At 37.0% G+C, this 24,156-nt stretch overlaps 3 protein-coding genes and 1 long non-coding RNA gene across 6 annotated transcripts in view; 3 read left to right on the top strand and 1 right to left on the bottom strand.

Moving 5' to 3' along the window:
- LOC129454164 (uncharacterized) overlaps positions 1 to 24,156 on the top strand; it is a 51,699-nt gene that overhangs the window by 9,429 nt on the left and 18,114 nt on the right. The window lies entirely within an intron of this gene.
- LOC129454168 (uncharacterized) lies at positions 882 to 22,968 on the top strand. Of its 3 annotated transcripts, XR_012368574.1 has the most exons (8): positions 882 to 978; positions 1,180 to 1,257; positions 1,585 to 1,932; positions 2,006 to 2,209; positions 2,346 to 2,669; positions 4,257 to 4,311; positions 4,398 to 4,607; positions 4,773 to 4,848. XR_012368574.1 is itself a non-coding variant. In XM_073865596.1 (7 exons), exons 1-7 carry the CDS (start codon positions 945 to 947, stop codon positions 4,835 to 4,837), a joined length of 1,263 nt encoding a protein of 420 aa, XP_073721697.1. In that variant the 5' UTR covers positions 883 to 944; the 3' UTR covers positions 4,838 to 5,036. The 3 variants fall into 3 exon arrangements, 2 of the variants coding, with proteins under 2 accessions (XP_073721697.1, XP_073721698.1); XM_073865596.1 differs by lacking the exon at positions 4,257 to 4,311 and having other exon boundaries at positions 883 to 978; positions 4,773 to 5,036; XM_073865597.1 differs by lacking the exons at positions 4,257 to 4,311; positions 4,773 to 4,848 and adding an exon at positions 22,616 to 22,968 and having other exon boundaries at positions 892 to 978.
- On the bottom strand, positions 5,353 to 6,426 carry LOC141363094 (uncharacterized). Its single transcript, XR_012368593.1, has 3 exons — positions 6,005 to 6,426; positions 5,830 to 5,888; positions 5,353 to 5,665 (listed from the first exon to the last, which is right to left on the bottom strand). It is a non-coding gene; the product is annotated as an uncharacterized lncRNA (long non-coding RNA).
- On the top strand, positions 12,057 to 19,217 carry LOC141363066 (uncharacterized). The gene is made up of 6 exons (XM_073865548.1): positions 12,057 to 12,165; positions 13,899 to 13,976; positions 17,826 to 18,173; positions 18,247 to 18,456; positions 18,593 to 18,916; positions 19,096 to 19,217. Exons 2-6 carry the CDS (start codon positions 13,931 to 13,933, stop codon positions 19,215 to 19,217), a joined length of 1,050 nt encoding a protein of 349 aa, XP_073721649.1. The 5' UTR covers positions 12,057 to 12,165; positions 13,899 to 13,930.

Genomic DNA, 24,156 nt, shown 5'->3' with positions numbered 1-24,156 from the left:
AATTATATTCACCTCAAGCCGCCAGACGGGGTGGATATAACTCGCAATGTATAACTATTATCAGAACGACCCTTGCAGCCTCAAAATCAACACCAATAAAATAGTAGGCTTACAATGACAAACTCACTTATATTAAACAGTTTGTTTTATTAATAAAACGAATTCGATGGATGCTATCTGCCTTATAACGAATAAATGAAAGACATAATTTTCCATTACTACGAATGCTTAATATTTTTTTTATTTAATTTTTTGTGTTAAAACAGAACAAAATTAGTAAAATGACTCGCTTATTAAACAGAACGTTTAACAAAAACTAATAGACAGAAAACATTTACCCATCTTTTAACATAAATAAATCTAAAGTTTTGTAATATATTTAATTTGCGGAAGTGCAGCGTATCATCCCTCCCGCCCGCACCCGCAAGTGCATCTCTATCGTCCCGCCCGCTCCCGCAATGACCATTCAAAATTTGTCCCGCGCCGCACTGTTTTGCATCGGGACCCGCGGGTCCCGCGGGACTCCCGCGGGAGTGCAGGCCTCTAGCTCAAGACCCGAAAACACCCCAAATGCACGTCCCTTGCATTTAACAAAGTTATTGTAAGAGATTCATAAATAATATTTTCTCTGTAATTTAAAGAAAACATAAATTCAAAAATAACTAACTTCATAAGCTGGCTATAACCTCGACTAAGATAAACATGAAGGTAAATGAAGTCAAAATCTGTTGTTAAACAGCATTATAATGTTTCGTTTGACAGGCTGAAGTCAACAATTATCATTTCCTGAAAGTTTAACTCACTGACATTGACTAAAAAACAAGAAATAGACACACTATTCTCGGAAGGGTGCTGGCAGGAACTGAGATTTTTCTTCACAATGACAGGAACTGAGATCAGCAGATCATTTAACAAGTGCGAAAACATACAGCTAAAAACCACATATGCATGGACAGAGAACTGCTCAACAACGTGTTTGTATGCATGTTTTTATTGTTTTATTATATGCAACTTGAAAATAAAATATTTTAATTTTAATTATTGTTAGTTAAAAACAGTTGTATGTGTTACTGATTTTACTGTAAAGAGACAGATCTGAAAAATGAATTTAGTGTCACAGTCAAACTAAAATTGTGTTTTTATCAGCAATAAGAAAAGTTCTTGTTTAATGTTTTGTAGCTGGTATATGTGAGTTTCTACAAAGAGAAATTATGAACTTCAGACTCTCATCACTGATCCTGCTGTTACACATTCAAGGTATGAAACACAGTTTTGTTATTATACTGAAATACTTCAATTCATTATATATTTGTTAAAAGTATGTCAGATTTTAAACTAGTTTAATCTCATTTAATTTACATCGCTGTACTCCAAAGGCTGAATTCTCTATTTGGATCAGTCTCTAAAATGTTTAAAGTGAGTTTGTGTATTTAAAACTGAACTGAGAGATTTGTATTTGAGAACAAAATTGATGAATCTGAGTTAATATCCTTACAGGACTGTCTGAATCTCTCATCTCGCTCTGTAATTTTAATGAAGTTACATACAGTAAACTACATATTAATGTTACTGTTTCTTCTTCAGGGTTCCTAACATTGGATAACTTTAATGTAACCTGTAATAAACAGAATATTTGTGCTGTGAGGGGGTCACGGGTGGCAGTGAGGTGCTTTTACTCAAACATCAACATCAAAACTGGGTTCTGGTTCAGTCAGAAACAGAGAACAAACTGGAGAAACAAAGATGAACCTGAAGATTTGACTTTAGATTCAGATTATTCAGGACGAGTGAATCAAGAGATCACTAAAGATTACTTACGACTCTCACTATATGATCTGATAGAGAGAGACAGTGGAGAATATCAGCTCATGATCATTATGAAGGATGGAGTTAAACATCTCAGCTCAGTCACAGTCAATCTAACAGTTTCAGGTACATTTACATTCTCATCAGTCCAGTTAAACTCTTTTCATTTCTCATCTAATGTAAGATTTTCATTATTTAGTTTTACAGGTGAAGATGAATCCTGAATCTACAGGACAGCGAATAAAACTGAGCTGTGATTCCTCCTGCAATTTAACATCTTATTACTTCTGGTTCAAGAATGGACGATATTTAACAATTGGCCAAAGCATATTTGTGTCATCCAGTGAAAACACTGACAGTTATTACTGCTCTGAGTCTGATTCAGATCCCTCTTCATCTATTTGTGAGTTTGACATTTACACAATATTTTAATTAAAATGGAAAAACAAACTTTGCAGTTTTCTTGTTGATTCATATACAGTATGAGTGTGTTTGTAATTGATTGTGAATGTTACAGCAGTATTTTGTGACTCTTTCAGGTTTTTCTAACAGTAGCTGTTGGGGTGTGACTTACACCTCTAGAAGAGTTTGTGCTTTAGTGGGATCAACAGTAGATATTCACTCTTCATACTCACATCCCACTGGACATACAGTAAATAAAACATCCTGGCATTACTATCATCACGGGGAACTCAGTGATCTGCGTGAGGATCATCAGTTTTCTGGTCGTGTGGAGTTTGTAGGAAACACACTGAGAATCAAAGACGTCAACACAAATGACACTGGAATATATCGATTCAGCATCATCACTAACACATCAGATAAAGTTTTTGGTTCACATGGAGTCGATCTTACTGTAACAGGTAACTGCTCATAATAAACTCTTTGTAAAGCTGCTTTCACTGATCAGATTTGATGAATATATTTATGCTACTGTTTTAGAGTCTGTATTTTTGTTTCATTTATGTTTTATGAAACAACGAGTAGATTATGTTTCAAATATTAAAATATTCAATACTGTCAATCATTTAAGATATACATCTAAATTTCATCTTGTAGATAATGATGTGATGATAAAATAATATAATGTGTTTTGGTTACTGCATATATGATGCTGCTGTATCTTAATGGCTTCATTACCAGTTGAACTATGCAGTTTACCAGCTTGCAAGCATGGTTGACCAAATTTAGCTGGTGAGTGTGAAAATGTTGGTCAAGCAGCAAACCAGCACTTAGCAGTCTAATCCTTTAATAAACCTGAAGCTGGTATAAACTGGTTTCATGAGTTGTCACACAGTCTCGTCCTGTTTAAGTGGGTAGTTTGTGGCAAACTTGCAAAATCACTCAAGACTTTATGTTGATGTTGAGGACACTCATCACAGAGGACTTCAGAATTGAGATAAATATTTATGTTGCAATCGTGCATTTGACAGATGTTTTTATTTAAAGCAATTTAGGCTGCGTTCACATTATATATTTTATTTGTATCATACCTGTCAACCCTCCGGTTTTTCCCGGGAGTCTCCCGTATTTTACACATCTCCCGCACCCCTCCCGTTTTGTTATTTCTCCCAGAAAACTCCCGTAAATTAAACAGCCCTAAATCTTTATATGAATAATCAAATAGATAAGGTTGTCCAGTTGTCAGATCTTGTATGAAACGCATCCTACTCACACAATAGACACCATACAAATTTGAACCTATTTTTGATCTTAACCTGGCAACCTACAATTCGTTTGCGTTGTTGATTTCTGCACAGGTAAACAGGAGCAAGTTGAATCAAGCATCACTTTTAGCATCAAAGTTTAAAAAAAATATATAGTGCTGCAAATTTAATAACAGCTGGACAGAAGAGAATAATATATTACTTGGTGCGAATCAACATCGGTTGATTTTTGTATCGGACACGGTGGGAAAAACGATTTAACGGAGCATAATAAATCACAACGAGACAATTGCACTGTGGAGGCAAAGAGCATAGACATTAAAGAAATAACTAGACCACGCGTTGGCTGCTGGATTGTGGGTCAACAGTGCCGCCATATAGTGGTGGCAACTTCTCCATTAATCTCATAGCAACTGGAGGTAAAATGCATTCGTTGTGTGCAATTTGGAGGTGTACAAACAGCCCACACAACTCAAAACGAGTCTCGGGGAATTATCTTTCACAAGTAAGACTGAACAGTTGTTTCTGGTTGTGTTAGATCATTAGATCACAATCCTTATAACATTATTTTGATAGAGTCGAGGCACAATATTAATAGGTAGAGATATCGCTTTTAGCTACGAATGTTGATACAAGTTAAGCTATATTAAATTGTCCGTCTTACAATAGTTTACTAAAGTGAAACATATTGGGAGGTTGCTGAAAGTAGAGAAGGGTTTTGCATGTTATAATTTCAGCGCTATAAAAACAAATGCAGACTATCACTCTTTGCTAAACCCCCAGACCCCCCTCCCCCCATTCAGAGGTTTCATGGATTTTGGAATCCAAATGTTGACAGGTATGATCTGTATGACTGTATGACTTTACCATTGCTCACCACACTGAATTGAGCTGAATCAAACGTTCTGTTATATGAAATCTCAGATACACGAGTGATAAGCAGTCCAGACCCTGTGATAGATGGAGAAAAAGTGATATTAAGCTGTTCAACCGGATGCCCTCTGGATAACAAACATACTTACATCTGGTATAAGAATGGACAACAGGTAACAGATGGATTGACATTATTAAACAAGCTGTACCTGGACTCAATCAACAGTGAGGAGCTACAAGAGTATTCCTGTACTGTAAGAGGTAACACAACATCTCATCATACATCTGATGACATTATATAAGAGATTTATTCTATAAGTTGATAGCTGATAGATTTAATGTATTGATTTTAACATCATGAGTCTTTGTAATTAAGATAAAGAGTAAAGTTATGTTTTGAATTTTCTGGTGTTTGTCTTTCTTCAGATTCAATGGACAAAACCACTAAAACAACTGACAGAAACAATGAAGAAGCCGACTGTTTAGTGTAAATAATCTAATATTCAAATAGATGAATTATTCATTGAAGTATTGAGTTTATCATTCAACAGTCTTGTGTCAGTGTCAGATCAACTGTAACATCACAATACATAAATCCTGTAAAAACTTTGCTATAGTGCATCTTTATGTAGATGATACTGTGATCTACTTTCATCTTCACTGTCAGGTTATTATTATATAAACTTTGGGGACAATTGTCATTGTTGTATATGTAGCCCGGGAAATGGATTAGTGATAACACCGGACACAGGATATAAAATTTAAACGGGGATCTTTTATTTCAGACTGCACGTTAGGCAGTGCAGCGTTAATTTTGCAAACTTTGGAGTTGCAGAGATGGAAAGGTAAAGCTTGTAAATAAAGTTTGTGGAAATAAAATAAACAATAAAGTTTGCTTCTCTTATCACAATGTGTATGTCCTTCTTTTTAGTAAAAGACAGAATTCTCTTTGTTTAACTAGCTAGCATAGACAACGGTAGCAGCCCTTTTTTAGAAAACAAACAGACACATGAATATAACACCTGAATGCAAAGAAGACTAAATAAGGCTGCTTGAGTAACATGAGAATACATGAAAACACAGTCATTCATAACATGTTACATCTTTTTGTGTGATTAATACAGCTTACACATTAAAAGTATCATTACACCACATAACACTTTCTCTTACACTTAAACATCAGTGTTACATCACAGTAAATAACTTCAAAATAAGCTAATAGAGAAAATTAATTAAAATACAATGTCTCAAACTTACTTTTTATCACCCCTCTGACACATGCACACACTATCACAGCATATGACAGACTCGTTCTTTCTCTGCATATATAAAAGAAACAGAATACAGAACTTTCCTTTTACATTTGGAACACATGACATGAAAGCAACACTATAATTGCACTATAATTGTTTTCAATAAAACATGCATGTACATGACACATGAACCCCTTTTGTGAAATTATTTAAAGATAGACAACACTTACTCTGATGCTTCACACTCCCCAGGAAACACACAGAAGGCTTACGAAGCACTTTCTCCCCTCTTAATTAAACAGAATAACTATGTTTCAATATCACTGGTCCACATAAAATTACACACAAAACTCAATAATCATATACTCAGAACTCTTCGTATACTGATTATATGTAAACACTTACGCTTCTTTGAGAATCAATTTCGTGCTATTTACACACCACACGAGTATCTCAACAGAAATCTCTGTCAATCAGCAAAATACACAGCCATCCAAATAAAATAAAACACTCAAAAGCTTTTAGCTTCACTATATCTCACTATAGTTTCTTATTTTGTGTTTCTTTGTGTTGGATGCTATATTCCCCACTGCACGTGCACTCTCTAAACTGCGTTGTGAACCACGCTGTACACAGGAAGTAAACAAAAAACTTCCCGCAGCATTACAGTCCCGTTTCTTAAAGGGCCAGCGTAACATTTAAGCAACACATTAAAAAAAGGCATTTATACACATTTTATGCACAGGACACATAACACAGGGCTTAAATAAGATAAAACACATGTTCATTTTATGATTTACATGTTCTCTTTTTGACCTGGTTACATATATTTTATAATACAGTCTTTTGATTTCATTAAGCTTGAGGAGACTGCAGCATCTTCTTTTACTAACAAATAGTTGCTATGATTTTGTCTCTTCTAGATGTCGACTCTTCAGTGTATTTTGGTTTTATTCAGGACTCAGTAGAAAATATTTTGCTTATTCTGCATTCTTGTCATGAATTAATCTTCAGAATATAACAACAGCTAGATCATTTTATTAACATGGGAAAGTTTAAAGCGCTTATTAAAAGTTTGAAGCTTATAAAGAAGTTTCTGTTATAAGAATGTTATTGCTATAGGCTTGAATTGGGGTAAATACATTTACATGACATTTTAGTATTTACGAGTCCTTTACAGGTATATTAGTGCATCTAAATTTTGTTCACTGTTTTTTTTATTGTACTTTTAATTTTGTCTTTATGAAAGGTATGGCTTCGCTGCTTGGTCTCTCACAGGTCGGGGACACACCTAATGATTTTTCATACAGATTATGAATGTAATTTGATCATGACGACTGATCATGCAAGTGTTTCCCGAGCATTATGGGCATTCTTGGTTAAATACAGATTAAATAAAATAGATATAAAAATCCTTGATTCTGATTGGTCAGTAACTGTTTTATAAATAAAAACATTTGACATTGTGCCATATTATTATTATATCTGAATATAGTCACAGGTTGCAGCCCAACATCATCATCAACAGCACTCTTCAGCTGTGACTCTATTAACAGTGACGCCTCTCATATATGTGTCTGTGTTCATGTGATCTGTCTGATAGATTGACAGTATTGGATTCCTGATGATGTCTCCTAGAGGTAACATAAATAACGAGAACAGGATAGGACCTAGAACTGATCCATGCAGGATGCCGTATTTAACCGGGGCATGATATGACTCTTCCTCATTTACATAAACAAAGTTATAACTTATAGCAGTTAGTTAGATACGATCTAAACCATGCTAACGCCTGACCACTGATGCCAACATAGTTTTATAGTCTATTGAGTAAGATTGTCAAAGGCTGCACTAAGGTCTAGTAATATAAGAATTGAGATTTCACCACGATGGGATGTTAATATGAGGTAATTTGTAACTAAGCAGTGCTGTCTCTATGCTATAGTGGGGCCTGAATCCTGAATTTTTAATGCGTACTATTATTCACGTATTCTCATGCGTATTCTTATTATTCACTAAGAATACGCATAACTGGCTTGCCACTACTTTTTTTAACATTTCGAAAGAAAAGGGAGATTTGAGATTGGTCTAAAATTATTAACATCTCCCTGGTCGAGGTGCATTTTTTTAATTAGCGGTCTAATAACTGCCAGTTTGAAAGCTGTTGGAACGTATCCTAGTTCTAGCGATGAGTTAAAAATATTTAGTACTGGGTCTGACACTACAGGGAATACTATTTTATTAATTTTCTGGGAACAAGTTCTAATATACACAATGATGATTTGGATGATTTTATTAATTTTGACAGCTCTTCTATTGTAGAAGTTTTAAATGATTCAAGATGTTCATGTGGTAATCTAGTGTTCAATGTACTATTGGGTAAAATGGTGGCTGCTTGCAAAGCTTTGATGTTTTCCCTAATAACCATAATTTGTTATTGAAGAAGTTAATGAATTTGTGACTATTATGTTGGAGTTTAATATCGGTTTCTGTTTGTTCTTTGTTTCTAGTCAATTTCGCAAACTGTGCTAAAGAGGAAACGATATTATGATTTTCTTCAATAAGCTTGCTGAGATAGGCAGATCTGGTGTTTTTTATAGCCTGTCTGAAGTGTTAAATGTTCTCTTTCCATACCTCTAACTTTGTGCTTCTCCAATTTGGCTCCATTTTTCTAGCTACCTTTTTAACTCTTTCCTTGCCATTGACAACTTATCTCGTCAATCTGCAATACCGCTACTTATAAAACCTGAAAGTATCGCCCTAGGGAAAACAGCTGTATGTCCATCTAAGTTTCGAGGATTGCCCTGCATCTGATCTCTATTAAAAGTCCTTTAAAAAATGTAATTATGTCAGCTTTTTGCTCAAATTTTTGTGTTTTTGAAGAAACCTACCCATATTTGAGAGGTGATAAAAGAATGTAGGATTAAACTTTTTTTTTTTTAAAGCAGAGGGTCTGTTCTTTCATTTAATATATTGTATGTTTATATATTTAAAGGAAAAGTTCGGTATTTTACACTTAAAGCTTTGTTTTCAGATTGTTTATGATGAAATAGAAAGGTTTTGACTGAAATTTGGACATTGACATTGACCCATAACGTCTCACAATGGTTGGTTATAAAAGTCCTTAATGTACTAATAAAGAACAAAAACAATGAAAAACATCATCATTTATAGTGAGGAGTTTTTTCCTCTGTGAGCAAACAAACACAAAATGTCTTGGCATTGCCAATAATGCTTGAACATCTCTTTTCTTCCTTTCTATGTAGTCTAACATCATAATCAGATTATATTTATGAAACGAGAAAAAATATTTTTATAGTTTATTTTTAAGAGCTGCAAGAACCAGATGACTTTAATGTCCTGATATATAAAACCATGATGTACTTTCTGTTTCACATGACTGTAAGTCACATTCTGTATGTTAACCATAATGAAAAAATGATCAATGCTATGCTTTATATACTGTATAGATATGATAGAAATAAGGAACAAATGACTGATTTATATCATTGATTTAAACTCATGTGGGAGAAGATAAATGAACACTAATGTTTCTGTTTTCACATTTATTGTTTTATGACTGCAAACTCTTTCAAATCACTAAACCATTAGTTATGTGTATAACAGAACAATAAGTGCTCTTTATTCTGTCATCTTTGCATCATGATCAGGGAAATACTTTTAAATCGGTTCGTGAAGGACTGGAGTTGAGTTGTGTCCATGTGCTGTTTTTAGGTCAAATAGTTTAGTTCATATGACTCTCAGTGTTGAGTAATGTCTGTAAAATCAGGCAGCTTTTGTAAAGAATCAATTACTGTCTCACATTGTGGATAATTCATGCTAACAGAGTTCTTCCTTTAATCTACTTGCTTCACATTAAAGATGCTATTGGAAAATGCTATAAATGCATAAATTAGGTGAGATTTGTTTGCCCCAAGCCTTTTTTTCAGCCCAACAGATAATATCAGAGTGATATAACACAAGTAAAAACGAAATAGATATGCAGTGATCAGTATATTAAATCATTAATTTATTAAATCTCTTGAGGTAAAATTAACTCCACTGAAGGCTGCACGCGCCAGGCGTTGTTCTTAAAATGGCCGCTTGAGGGCGCTTAAGCGCTTATGTGCTTTGGTTGCTATATACAAACATCCGGTTCTTTCTTATAAATATCAGATTTAGCAGATTTTTTTTTATCAAATGCCTATTCATATTGTATGGAAGGTATTTTTGGACTTAAATATTATATTAAATTACTTCATTTTCATTTTTAACGTGATAAAGCATCGGCCAAATTGAAATTTCATGAGATTTAATTTTCTATATAATCTTGAGGCAAGACTGACAATATTAAAATAAAAAGGCAAGCTTGAAAAGGAATCTGTAAATACATTTCTTATAAGGATTTTTATTCATGCCCAAGCTATTATAGGGACAAAATTAAAATGTAAAGTTCAGTTTTAATTTTATGTTCTCTTTTATTGGTTTTCATTTTCATTTTCGGTCAGGGGATAATCCGTAATTCATTTAATTATAAAACGAAAATACCGTTTTTCTGTAGAAAGCAAATAACCGCTTTTTGTGTCAGATTAAAAAAACGAAAAACCAATTAGAAAAAGCACGTAACGATCATTTTATCGTTATTCCTTTTTAAACAAAGAATGAAGAGTCTTTGAACTTCAGTCAATTCGTTTTTCGTTTATAAACCAAAAACAGAAGTCACGTGGTCTATTCCTTTTTTTGGAAGCGAAAGTAAAACCAGTTACACTTTCAAAATAAAAGTCACTATAGTTCGCGAGGTGATTGTAGACTAAAACTGAACTAATATAACGTTTTTTTTTTAGTACAACTAAAGTAGCACTGGGTGTGAAAAAACATTTAAGTTAACTGAAATAAAAATTAAAACTAATAAAATAACAACTCTGGCTGTTAGGGAGAATTGGTGACCGTTAACTTTAGATTTAGACAAGTGAACTCATTTTAAATGTAGCTTAGGATAGCAGGTATCCTATTTATTTATAAGTTTCTATTATTTAATTCTCATTTTAGTTTTGTAACATATTTATAGCCCTTCTTGCTATGTGGAAGCTCAACCAGCAGAGGTCACTCTATCCCCTTCTGTTTGAAGGGTGTGCAGAACTTCACCTGCCTTCCAGCTCTTCTTTCTATGACACTATAGCTGCTAAAAACTCTCAGCATCCACCATCTACTGTTACCTCTTCTGTGTCAAAACAAAACTCTTCCAAAACAAATCTATAAAGTTGTATACTTTTTATTTTCCTTTGCATTTTTCTCCTGTGTAATTATGTTGGTAAAGTAGATGAAATATTTATATGCAGCTTGTAGTTCTCATGAGTTATGTAGACCTGTGTGTGAAACCTAGTCTTACTCAGTCAAAAATGATCTCTAGCTCTGGGACTTTCAGATCTTTAAAGTTAAAGTTAGAAAGTTAAATCATTTAGTTTTTCTTCCTGGTACTCGCAAATCAAATCTATTACTTCAAGTGCATGAGCATTTGAATGACAGATGACACGTATGGAGAAGCTGAGTTCCATTACATAAAATTACCAGGTACACAGTGATGATGCAGTTGCTGTGAAATTTACTATTTTATTCTATTACATTGACTACGCCAAAAGATAAGATATTAGATACACAAATTAGATTCACTGTTTAGAGTTACGCAAAGTGTAGCATTTAGGACATCTGCTGTTACCCGCTGTGTAAATGCAACAAGAACAGCATATTTACACATTCAATGACATTTAAACTATTGCAAAAGTTTTTATTACAGGAAATATGTAATATGGCATTGAAGTAAGTGATTGCATGAGAGAATTAGCATAAAGTTATAGTAAATGTAGCCTATATAGTTATAATGTGAACGTGCCTAAAGACTTTTCCCAGTAAGAACTGAGAAACTAAATAGAAAAATGTAGCCTATCAATTCCTAGTTTTCTTTTTTCATTTCATAAATCGAAACGATAAATGAAAATACAACTGGTTGATCGTTTTCCGTTTTTGACTTTAAAACGGATATGGAATGGACGGAAGATACCCAGGGGCACGTTCAAGCTCACACAGGTGCGCAACGTTTTGCTACGTTTTCCGGGTTGAACGACATGTTTCCTGGAAACGGTGTGCAACAGGTTTTAGATGCATTTTCTCTTGTTTGGTGTGTGTCAGAAATGTCGGCCCAATCAGCGGCAAGATGTATAAAACCACGCGGTAGTAAAGAGACAGCTCGCTCAATGGGTTCAAGTTGGAATGTTGTCTTTCATTCTGGACGGTAAGGTCAGTGACTGTAACATCGAGGGTATTTTACAGTATTAAACACACATTTATAATGATTTCATCAGGCTTCAGAAACATTTTAAAAAGAACAGAAATAATGGCCTCTCAGCTACCGTAGTTGCTCTTGCGTCATCACAACAGGGCGTTCAACACATCACTGTTTCTGTTAAATAAACGTTGTGCAACGTTTTGTCGGGGCAGATTTTCCCCTGACCCTGCAGGCACCATCTCGTGATCATCCACCATCTAGACTTTTGTAAAGAGTTACTAAGGTAAAATTAAAACAGCTTTTATAATGTTTAGTTTGACAATTAAGCTGAAGTTTACAATTAAAATTTTCCTAAAAGTTTATCTCACTGACCATTTACTGATAACTAGATATATATACACTTTTCTGGGGAGGTTGCAAGCTAGTTCTAGATATTTTTTTTCACAATGGCTATGTTTACATGCACAAAATTTGTCAATCCGACTAAATTTAATATGATGGAAATCGTTATAAATGTGTGTTTTGATTATGCCTGCACTTCATGGTATACAACCATTCCTAAAATTTTCAAACAGAAGTTGCAGACATCACAAAACAAATAAGTGAGGCTTATTTTAAAACTACACCCGCACACACACCTCAACCCAGCTCATTTTAGTAGCCTTAAGTGGCTTAAACTAGAAGAAAGAGTAACATATATAAAAATGTGTATGGTACATAGAATAGTTAAAAATCAAATACCTACATATCTTTGTAACTATTTTTCTAAGGTTAATGCTGTACACAGCTATTCAACAAGGGGTAGTACCACTGATTTTCTTTTATGCAGATTTAAAAGTTGTAAGGGCAAGGGATCTTTTATGTATTCAGCAGCAGTCATATGGAATGCGTTACCAGCAGCCTTAAAGTTAACAGACAATACTAATCATTTTAAGTCAACCCTAAAGCACTGGCTGAGTAGTAGACAGTAGTCGTGTTATTGTATGTACTGTATTTTCCATTTTTTGTTTTATGTGGTACGTTTCTGGGGATGTTTTGTCCACGTTTTATGGTTTTATTTTTTGTTTTAATCATCCGCATATTCAAAATATATAATAATATTTAACTTAGGATATGCTTAACCCATATCCCTACATTTTTTAACATTTACACGCATCTTGTAGGGCACACATTTTGGAGGACCACAATGGAAATAAGCCTAATGGCTTTATTGTGTCTATCCTTTCGACTGATAATTGTACAAAGTCATTTTATGTATTTATTTATTTATTCATTCTTTGTACAATATATATTATGTCAATAAAGATCACTCACTCACGACGATACAGTTTGCATGCACCCAAAACATTGCAATCTGATTTAAATACTGTTTACATGTACATTATATAGAATACGAACCGAAAGTCTGCGCAAGCAAAGCCAGGGTTGCCAGACTCACGTTTCAAAACCATCCGACTGGACGTTCAAAACTAGCCCAAAAGCATCACAATGACTATTCACAGACCAAATACCAACTTATCAACGAAATCATTTAATCTTCTACCCGCAGAAAAAAACAACTAGTGGAAACAGTTTAAACAGTATCCCAAATCTAAACTCGAAAAAAGCAAAGGACTTGGCAACACTACGCTCGCGACAGCATCTCTCGTTGGAGTTCACGCTTTACTCTGTATACAAGTCAAAACTGAGTTGGAGTTGTTCTTAAGAAGTTTTCCGATATAGGTAATGAAAACACACTTTTCAAAAGTCACAACACTATTTTATTGCTTTAAGCAGCCTAATGTTTTAAAAGTAAACACAAAGGCTGCAGAATTTAGTACAGCGCGTGACTCCATTAATGCTGTTGTTGTTGCGTGTTTCTGTGACGAGATTCATAAATATAATATGTGAACTTGGAGCGCAAATGTTTTGCGCATGTGCACGACGTATTTTTGCATCCGATTGAGAAAGTCACAGTCAAACTAACATTGTGTTTTTTATCAGCAATAAGAAAAGTTCTTGTTTAATGTTTTGTAGCTGGTATATGTGAGTTTCTACAAAGAGAAATCATGAACTTCAGACTCTCATCACTGATCCTGCTGTTACACATTCAAGGTATGAAACACAGTTTTGTTGTTGTACTGAAATACTTCAATTCATTATATATTTGTTAAAAGTATGTCAGATTTTTACGGAAGCCGAGAGAGGACATGCACTATTATTATTTTTGCTTGCTTGTTTTCTCGTGATCACGACTTAATTTCTCGTGATCTCGAGATAACAAAAGTTGTTTTCTCGTGATCACGACTTAATTTCTCGTTATCTCGAGAAAACAAAAGTTGTTTTCTCGTTATCCTGACATGATAATCCAAATGTCATAATGTAATTTCCTGTCAATATAATATTGAGTGTATTTTGAAGTGGACTGCTAATGTATATGAGTAACCACACGTGTAGCTAATGTGTAGACTTAATAAATAAATAAAGTTGGACGGTTCATGTTCGTGAATTTAGGGACCATCTCTAAAGTAGAACTGTACACGTTTCTATCTTCAATAGTATTTAACAGTTTATTTAAATAAATATCAACAATCTAAAAAGTGTGCATTATAGCTGACAACCACACAAACACGTTGGTTTTGTGACTGTTTGTTGACTTTCAGTCATTTCATTTAAATGCTGTTAAAAGTAGAAACGTGTATTGAGTAACTTAAAGACGGTCCCTAAATTCACCACTGTAAAATTGTAAATATTGACATCTATTTCCGCTTGAGCGAATCTCTGATCCAAGTCAAATCTCGTTTGTTCATCAATGCTAATTTAGCAGAATATGCTTTTGCTGTTTACAAACAAAACATCGAGTACACGTAAGCTTTAATCCCATCACAAAAATACAACTTTTGTTATGTCAAGATCACGAGAAAACAACTTTTGTTATTCAATTCAATTCAATTCAATTTTATTTATATAGCGCTTTTCACAATACTCAATTGTTTCAAAGCAGCTTTACATTAATAAAAGCAGTAAAAGCACAGAAAAACGACAGATAGCATAACATAATACACAATAGCATAAGCAGTCAAATTTGCTGCGGCTATGACGCGACATTATGAGCGAGCATATTACTAATGTTACGTCGAGAAGAAGAAGCTAAGTTAAGCCCAAGCAGGCTACCTCCCCGGGGTAAAAAACCCCCTAGGAGAAAAAAACAAAAACCCCGGGTTGTTTAGCCGAGGAAATAAAAATAAAAGTCCTAGGAGGGAAAAACCCTTGGGAGATATACATGTATATACACACATATTAACGGATAAGGAGCTTAAGCAGAGATTAAGCAGAGATTAAGCGGATATTAAACGGATATTAAGCGGGTCCTGCCGGTGGTCGTTGGTCAGGCATCAGCTGGGCATCACATTGAAGGACGACCAGTAGATCAGAGGTGTGCCGACTTTCACATCTACCGGAACTGGGTCTGTTTGTCCCATTGTCCTCAGGGTCAATGGGACCCAGGGACGAGACAGGGAGAGAAAAACAAAATCATATTAGCGTAGGGGCCGTTCACATGTAATGCAAGTGTCACACAGTGATGTGGTTGAATCAGCTTAGTTTCAGACAGACTAACTATTGCAGCATAATTATATTATCCACAGTTGAGGATTTTGCAAATTGGGGGCCCACTGCGACGGTATATATGGTAACTAAGGGTCACCTTCCGATTTTTAAGAGAAAATGAAACCTGTCGACCCGTTTGACTAAGGCCTGTAACCCCACTGTCGTCGTTAATGCAGGTTCAGTGGCAAACGGGTCTATATTGCATACTATTTACAAGATCACGAAAAACGCCAACATCGCAACCTGACCATACGTGTCAACCCGTTTGACTAAGGCTGGAGGCCCCACTGTCGTCGTTAATGCAGGTTCAGTGGCAAACGGGTCTGTATGGCATACTATTCGCAATAGAAAGAAAGCGCCAAAATCACAACCCAACCATACGTGCCAACCCGTTTGACTAAGGCCAAAAGCCCCACTGTCGTCGTTAATGCAGGTTCAGTGGCAAACGGGTCTGTATGGCATACTATTTGCAATACAAAGAAAGCGCCAAAATCACAACCCAACCATACGTGCCAACCCGTTTGACTAAGGCTGGAGGCCCCACTGTCGTCGTTAATGCAGGTTCAGTGGCAAACGGGTTTGTATGGCATACTATTCACAAGAACACGAAAGTTCCAAAATCGCAATCCGACTATAGGTTAACGAGAAATTAAGTCATGATCACGAGAAAACAAGCAAGCAAAAATAATAATAGTGCATGGCCTCTCTCGGCTTCCGTAGATTTTAAACTAGTTTAGTCTGATTTTATTTACATTGCTGTACTCCAAAGACTGGATACTGTTTGGATCAGTCTCTAAAATGTTTAAAGTGAGTTTGTGTATTTAAAACTGAACTGAGAGATTTGTATTTGAGAACAAAATTGATGAATCTGAGTTCATATCCTTATAGGACTGTCTGATTCTCTCATCTCGCTCTGTAATTTTAATGAAGTTACATACAGTAAACCAGGGCCGGTTTTTGCTATGGGCAATGTGGGCGAACGCCCAGGGCGCAATCTATGTGAGGGCGCACGAGCGCCCAAAAAAAAAATATCAAAACCGCTCATTTCTATGTCAAGTTAGTGCTCGTACCATGAGAAACACAGTTGTGTGCGTCTCAGAAAAGGCACGGGTGAGGGGGGCGGGGAATCAACTTGCGACTGCAAGTCCCTCGCTCGCCTTAAGGGGGGCGAGTGAGGGATTGACTGATCCCAGGCCAGAGGCCACACAACACAAACTGCTGCGTCTGCTTCCAAATAAATTGTATTTTTCATTCCTAAAATTAACATAGACATATACCTACGAACATGTAATTAATTGGGTTATGTGAAAAAAATTCTGTAGAGTCATCTAACTTACGTGACTCACGTCACGTGACTCCGGTTGATTGACGGGTAAAACGGACGTTGTTGTTGGCAAAATGTAATGCAAAGTTAATGATGTCGAGTCTTCATCTTCATCATCATGGATCAAATTAAAAGACCAAACTAGCCATCTCAGTTGCCCGGTTCAGGAAAAGAAGATGAGGAGAAACGGGCAAAAGATAAAGGTATGCCGATTTCTATGACAACGTGTGACGTGACAGTAGGAAATAGGCTATTTATATTAGTCTCGCACTCTTGCTAATATGTTGCTATTAGCCACAGAATACGATTGTATTTGGTTTTAGTTTTGCTAAACTAGCAACAATTAGAATTGAGGCATCATGCCATGCAACTAAATTCACTCTATAGGCAACACAGTCTAGTTTGTGTGTGCAACACAAAAAAGTGCAAATTCACACAGACCTCCTGACTGTGTAATTTTTTATTGCTTTACGCTATATGTGTCAACTTAAATAACTTCTAATATACATTGACATGGCATTTTGTAAGCTACAGTGATATAGCTTTTTAAATAATTTGCAGTGTATGCTTAGTTTATAGGATGTTAACAAATACTAATAAAATGTGTGTTAAGGTCATTTTAATTGAGTAACTGATGCATGTGTGAAATAAGTAACTTACATAATTGTATCTTAATTGTTAATTCAGGGGCACTTCTGAAATATTTTAGAGCTAGAGCACCCACTGGCCAAAATGAGGAGTCAGATACTTCCACAGCAGCAACTGTGTGTGTGTGTGTGTGTGTGTGTGTGTGTGTGTGTGTGTGCATGAGTGGGTGTTTATACTGTATTACATGTTTTTCTCTGTTCTTGCTACCTTTTTGTATTTAAGATTATATATAACAAAATAATACATGTTGGTGGCGGGGTTTGGGGGTAATTCTTTTTTTTTCTGGGGGCGGCCAAGGGATGGTTCGCCCAGGGCGTAAATCTAGCCAGGACCGCCACTGCAGTAAACTACAAATATTAATAATGTTGCCGTTTCTTCTTCAGGGTTCCTAACATTGGATAACTTTAATGTAACCTGTAATAAACAGAATATTTGTGCTGTGAAGGGAGGAGTGGTGTCAGTGAGGTGCGATTACTCAAACATCAACATCACAACTGTGTTCTGGTTCAGTCAGAAACAGAGAACAAACTGGAGAAACAAAGATGAACCTGAAGATTTGACTTTAGATTCAGATTACTCAGGACGAGTGCATCAGAGGATCACTAAAGATAACTCAAAGCTCATAATACATGATCCGAGAGAGAGAGACAGTGGAGAATATCAGCTCATGTTCATTACGAAGGATGGAGTTAAACATCTCAGCTCAGTCACAGTCAATCTAACAGTCACAGGTACATTTACATTCTCATCAGTCCAGTTAAACTCTTTTCATTTCTCATCTAATGTAAGGTTTTCATTATTTAGTTTTACAGGTGAAGATGAATCCTGGACCTAGAGGACAGCGAGTAAAACTGAGCTGTGATTCCTCCTGCCCTTTAACATCTGAAAATATTTACCGCTGGTCCAAGAATGGACAACCTTTAAAAAATAGTCAAAGCATATTTGTGTCATCCAGACGAAACACTAACAGTTATTCCTGCTCTGAGCCTTTTTCAGATTTCTCTTTGCCTGTGTGTGAGTCTGACATTTATAAAATATTTATATTAAAATGGAAGAACAAACTTTGCAGTTTTCTTGTTGATTCATATACAGTATGAGTGTGTTTGTAATTGATTGTGAATGTTACAGCAGTATTTTGTGACTCTTTCAGGTCTTTCTAACAGTGGATGTTGGGGTGTGAATTACACCTCTATGAGTGTTTGTGCTTTAGTGGGATCAACAGTAAATATTCACTCTTCATACTCACATCCCACTGGATATACAGTAGAGAAAAAATCCTGGTATTACGGTTATCGTGGGGAATTCAGGGATCTACGTGAGGATCCTCGGTTTTCTGGTCGTGTGGAGTATCTGGGAAACACACTGAGAATAAAAAATGCCAGCATGAGTGACATTGGACAATATCACTTCAGGATCATCACTAACACATCAGATCAAGTTTCTAGTTCTCCTGGAGTCTATCTTACTGTTACAGGTAACTGCTCATAATAAACTCTCTGTAGTGCAGCACTCATTATACTGAAGCATTATAGCTCGAGTAGGAGTCTGATATCAGCATGACTGTGATTAGAGGTTTAGGTAATGCTTTATCAATTGAGCTAAATCAAAAATATGAGGCCCAACTTTGAAAAGTAATTTTATGTGAAATTTCAGCTACATGGGTGAGAAGCAGCCCAGACCCTGTGATAGATGGAGAAAAAGTGATATTACGCTGTTCAACTTATTGCTCATTGGATAGTAAACATACTTACATCTGGTATATGTCAGGGTTTTAGTTCTGTTTAGTTTGTTTCAATTCATGTTCATCATTGCTTCTTGTGTTTGTTACCTTTAATTAGTCTCACCTGTGTTTGTTAATTATCATCATTAGTTACAGCTGTTTGTCATTATCACTTACCCTTTATAGTTTGCCCTCATGTTCCTGTTCTTTGTCTGATCTCGTCTGCTTGTACCCTTGTCATCGTGTTTTGCTGTCTATCGTGATTAAAGTCCTGTAAGTTTCTGTAATCCCTGCCTTTGTCATCTTTTAGTTTAGAGAACTGTGACAGAAGATCAGACCAAACGTTTGTGGCGTGTTAGTGTTCCCCTCCGTGTTTCAAGCTAGAGTTTTTTGTTTTCCGAATAATCAGTTTCGTTTTTAGTTTATTTATGGATTTTTCGTTGAACACATCACTCGGTTTGGAGCAGGGAGACCGTCCGAGCGCTTCGGACGGTCCAACGGATCATCGCCACCCCCAGAGACCAGACGGACATCATCCTACCCGGAACTCCTGCCCACCGCAGGTGGAGAACCCGGCAGTGCGACCTGCGAGCCAGAGCTACCCTCGGAGCCCAGCGTCGCCGAAACCCCGGATGTTCCCCCTGACCAGGTTGCGTGACCAGAGTTTCCGGGGTGCCGCCGCGGGAGCTGCAAATGACGTCAGGGAAGACGTCCATCTCCCCGGCGCTGAGGGTGAGCCAATAACGGTCCCTGGGGTTTCTAACATCTGCTCGGATTGTGCTTTGGACATTTCCCACCCCTCATCGTCACCACTGGTTCCGTCCAGCCCGCCCCTCGTAAGTCGCTGTTGGTCAGCGCTGCCGGTCCCGTCCGGTTTCCCTTTTGGATTTCCCACACCAGCCAATCCGAAGCTACGTCAGTGGACACAGCGTCACACCTCAGCTCATCCTCAGCGCGTCATCGGTGCTGGTTCGTCGGAGCCGAGGTGTGCCTCTCTGCCCACTGTCTCGGGGGTTTCTCCAGTTCTCCTCCCTCGCTCCCTGAGACCTAGAGGTCGCCTCGGCTCGTCGGACCAGCGGCCTCGCTTCGGGTCTCTCCTCCCTCCTCTCCGTCAGCTCCCGTCCCCACTACGACGTCACCAGGCTTCGGTCACCCCTCTGGTTCCGCCCCTGGTCAGTCGTCGTCCTGCCCTCACCTCCGGGTTTTCCTCGTTCCCCTGTCTATCCCTCACTCCACCCTTCCGGCTCGCTGGGCTCCTCCTTCCCGAAGACGTCACCACGGGACTCCCTAGCTCTGGCTCCGCCTCGTGGCTCCGGAATCCTCCTGCGTCTCAGTCGGGAGACCCACCAGCTCCGCCCCGTCCCTCCGGATCCTCGGCTTCCCCCGGGTTCTCCGCTCGCGTGGCCCCGCCCTGGATCCTCCCTCCAGTGTCTACGCCGTCGTCTGTCCCCAGGGTGGGACTAAAAGACTTCCATCACCCTGGCGCCCTCCGCCAGCGTCTCCACCCTGGGGCTTCGTCTCGTCTGGTCTTTGGGTCCTGCTCTAGACCTTCCCTCACCTTTTCATCACAGTTTTTTGGACACTTTCATTTTTGTTTGTTGCTCCCTCCCATTCGCCTTTATTGTTGTTTCATCTACGGCGCGAGGTCGCGCCTACCGGGAGGGGGCGTACTGTCAGGGTTTTAGTTCTGTTTAGTTTGTTTCAATTCATGTTCATCATTGCTTCTTGTGTTTGTTACCTTTAATTAGTCTCACCTGTGTTTGTTAATTATCATCATTAGTTACAGCTGTTTGTCATTATCACTTACCCTTTATAGTTTGCCCTCATGTTCCTGTTCTTTGTCTGATCTCGTCTGATTGTACCCTTGTCATCGTGTTTTGCTGTCTATCGTGATTAAAGTCCTGTAAGTTTCTGTAATCCCTGCCTTTGTCATCTTTTAGTTTAGAGAACTGTGACAGTATAAGAATGGACAACAGGTAACAGATGGATTGACATTATTAAACAAGCTGTACCTGGACTCAATCAACAGTGAGGAGCTACAAGAGTATTCCTGTACTGTAAGAGGTAACACAACATCTCATCATACATCTGACTTTACTGTTACACTATAAAAAGTAAACAGTTGGATCAACTTAAAAAATTAAGTTGTTTCTTATTGTGAAATTCAAGTGAAATTTTAAGTTGAACAAAACTAGTTTTAGTTACCAACTGAAGTAACTCTTTAAAGCTACAGTCGGCAACTCTGGAGGATTGAGATTATTTCGAATGTTTTCAGTTTTTATGCCCCTCCCACACTACCACCGAGCAACCTCATATCGAGCTCGTCCTCAGCAGTGCGTGTTCAAGCATACTTAGATTACTTACATAACACTCAGAAATACAATAAATGGTTGATAAAGCACAATTACCTGTCAAGAAGAAATGTGGTAAGCTCTGCATCCAGCTAAAACCCTTTTAAAGCTCATAGATCCCTCCACCTTTCAAATGCTGGTCCGATATTGATCCTAATTTCATTACAGGTCGCTTTCTATCTTCGTTTCCTTCTTTTCCTTGGTTGTTTTCTTTTCATTGGTTGTTCTCCTAGCTCTGGTTGTTAGCCAAGGAATTGAAAGTTTGTTAGTGAATGTTCTCTCCGCCATCAAGCTGCGTTTAATCCAACACACATGTGAACTTCAGGCAGATTCATGTGATATTAGGCTTGTTCGACTTCATGCAGCGCCACTAGAACCGACGGCCGGATGACGTCAAAGTACCACGAGAGTAAGACGAAATTAGACTTTGTATGATTTCTCTAATCATTTTCATTTTTTTCTGAAACTGTCTAATTTATGTTGTTCTATTGGAGCATAGTGTCGGTTTCAGTAAATACGATCAAAAAATCTTGCCGACTGCAGCTTTAAGTTGATCTAACGTTTCACTTGTTACAGTGTAAATGATAAAATAGATAGTTTCAGTCCTTGATGCTGATTGGTTTATTCTCAGCTATGACATCATCACTGAGCTACTTTCAGTCTCACTGTGCAGCACTCATAGCTGATCATTAATATTGAAGTGAGATGCTACAAAATTACAGCTTCTGCAGGTTCAAAGTCAGGTGTCGGTGTGCCGCGTTGTTTTGTGTATCATCATTACTGGGGAAACCCCTAAAAAAGAAAATGAGGAAACACAATCAAGGTGGATTTATTATTTTCTAATGCAAGTTGTACTTTAAATGTACTAACACAACCAAAAGTGAAAGTGTTTTAGCGCTGTCAGTGGCACTGAACGTCATAGCACATCACTCAGAACTTTTGTGTTATTTTGAAAATATGCACACAGCTGTCATGATGGTTATTTGCTGAGTAGCGCTGTGATAACGGCTGCAGTGAGACTGAAATCTGAGAATCACAAAAAAGTCAAATTCTGAATGTTCTGCCTTTTCTGAATATAACTGAGTTTGTGTCTTTTTTTCAGATCCAATGGACAAAACAAATGCTTAAATACATAAAACTGTATGATACTGATTAAAACAAGGCTTGGCTTTCTGAAGGTTTGCTACTGTAAATGTTTTAATAAAGCTTTTTGGTACCTGCCTTTCTGAGATATTTTTCCACATATTATATTTGTATTAAGACATTCATAATAGTCAGATAAATGTTATCTTTTGAATATATTTCTCTGTTTTCTGTTTTGACTGCAGTATGTGGTAACACTTTCTATGAAGTCTGTGTTTATAATGCATTATTGCAGGTATATTCCCTTATAATAAACATTATTATACTGTATGTTGTATTCTCTAATAAATAATCATTACAACAGTTACAATACATTATTTGTGGTTGTACCATTTATGAGTATGATGATTTATGACACATGACGAACTCCATATTGTTATCTTGTATTATAAGTACACGTTGTCATGTATTTAAATTTTATATATTTGCATTGTATAATTGTCACTTGACCTAAAGCAGGAAATAAACCATAAGTCTTCTCATAAACATCCACAATGCTTTACATACAAATAACTGAAACAAACAGAAAGCTACAGATTGGGCTTTAATGTTCTTTAAAGTGAAAACGTGTCAGAAATCTCCAACATATGTTTGTTACCAGCCTTACTCCTCTATAGTGGGTCAATATTTATACCCAATCATCATAATACTGGCAAAGGCTTTAGTGGATCTTTTGTAGAGCATCGATGAGCAGTGTACTGGTAATGTCTTGTAATCTCAACTATATCTTTAGTCAAACCTGGCCAGAAAAAATGTTTACTAATTCTGTGACACATTTTGAGTCGTCCCAGATGACCTGCCCAAAGTTTAGATTGTCCCATTGTTAAACCTGTTAAGTGTTGCTTTAAGGCTGTTTATTAAGATTTGTTTTAGTCGATCGGATCACAAGTGGACGAGAGAGATGCATTCACGTGATGTTTTAATTCATCTCTTTTCTTCACTTACGACCGCTTCTGTCCTGATTACTTTGAGGGGATTGTCAATGAGCGAGTCCCTCTGCCTTCCTTTATACACGAGAGGAGAAATGATGTGCACTAATATTAGGTCACAGTCCGCTGCTTGTGTAGTTACATAAACATGCTACACATTGTTTTGTATATGTATTGGCTTTCTCTGATAATTTAGAGCCATTGATGAATTAAGTTAGCGCAACTTGCAAGAAGTCAAGTCTGAGGTAAAAACATAGTGCTCTGTACATCATATTACATCCGTAAACAGAGAGTAGTCAGTCTTTTGTGGCTGTTTAAACACATTTAAAGTGACACTTCACCCATTTGCATTAAGCTTTGTATAGTTAGAACCCCAGTCATGTTTTTGTATGGTCATGCATCATTTCCTCAGTTTCCCCTGAAAGAGGAGAAATACAGATTTCAGTGTTGCACTTCCTTCTTTCAATAATGTAAAAATCATCATATTGCATCATTGAAAGCAGGAAGTCCAATATCTTTGTTGAGGAGGTGAGACTACAAACACTCCTTTTCTCGGTCAAATAGGCACCAA

Source organism: Misgurnus anguillicaudatus, unplaced genomic scaffold (genome assembly GCF_027580225.2).
Source record: "Misgurnus anguillicaudatus unplaced genomic scaffold, ASM2758022v2 HiC_scaffold_32, whole genome shotgun sequence".
Taxonomy (NCBI): domain Eukaryota; kingdom Metazoa; phylum Chordata; class Actinopteri; order Cypriniformes; family Cobitidae; genus Misgurnus; species Misgurnus anguillicaudatus.
The sequence above is the reverse complement of the archived record's forward strand: the minus strand, read 5'-3'. Positions and strand labels throughout refer to the sequence as shown.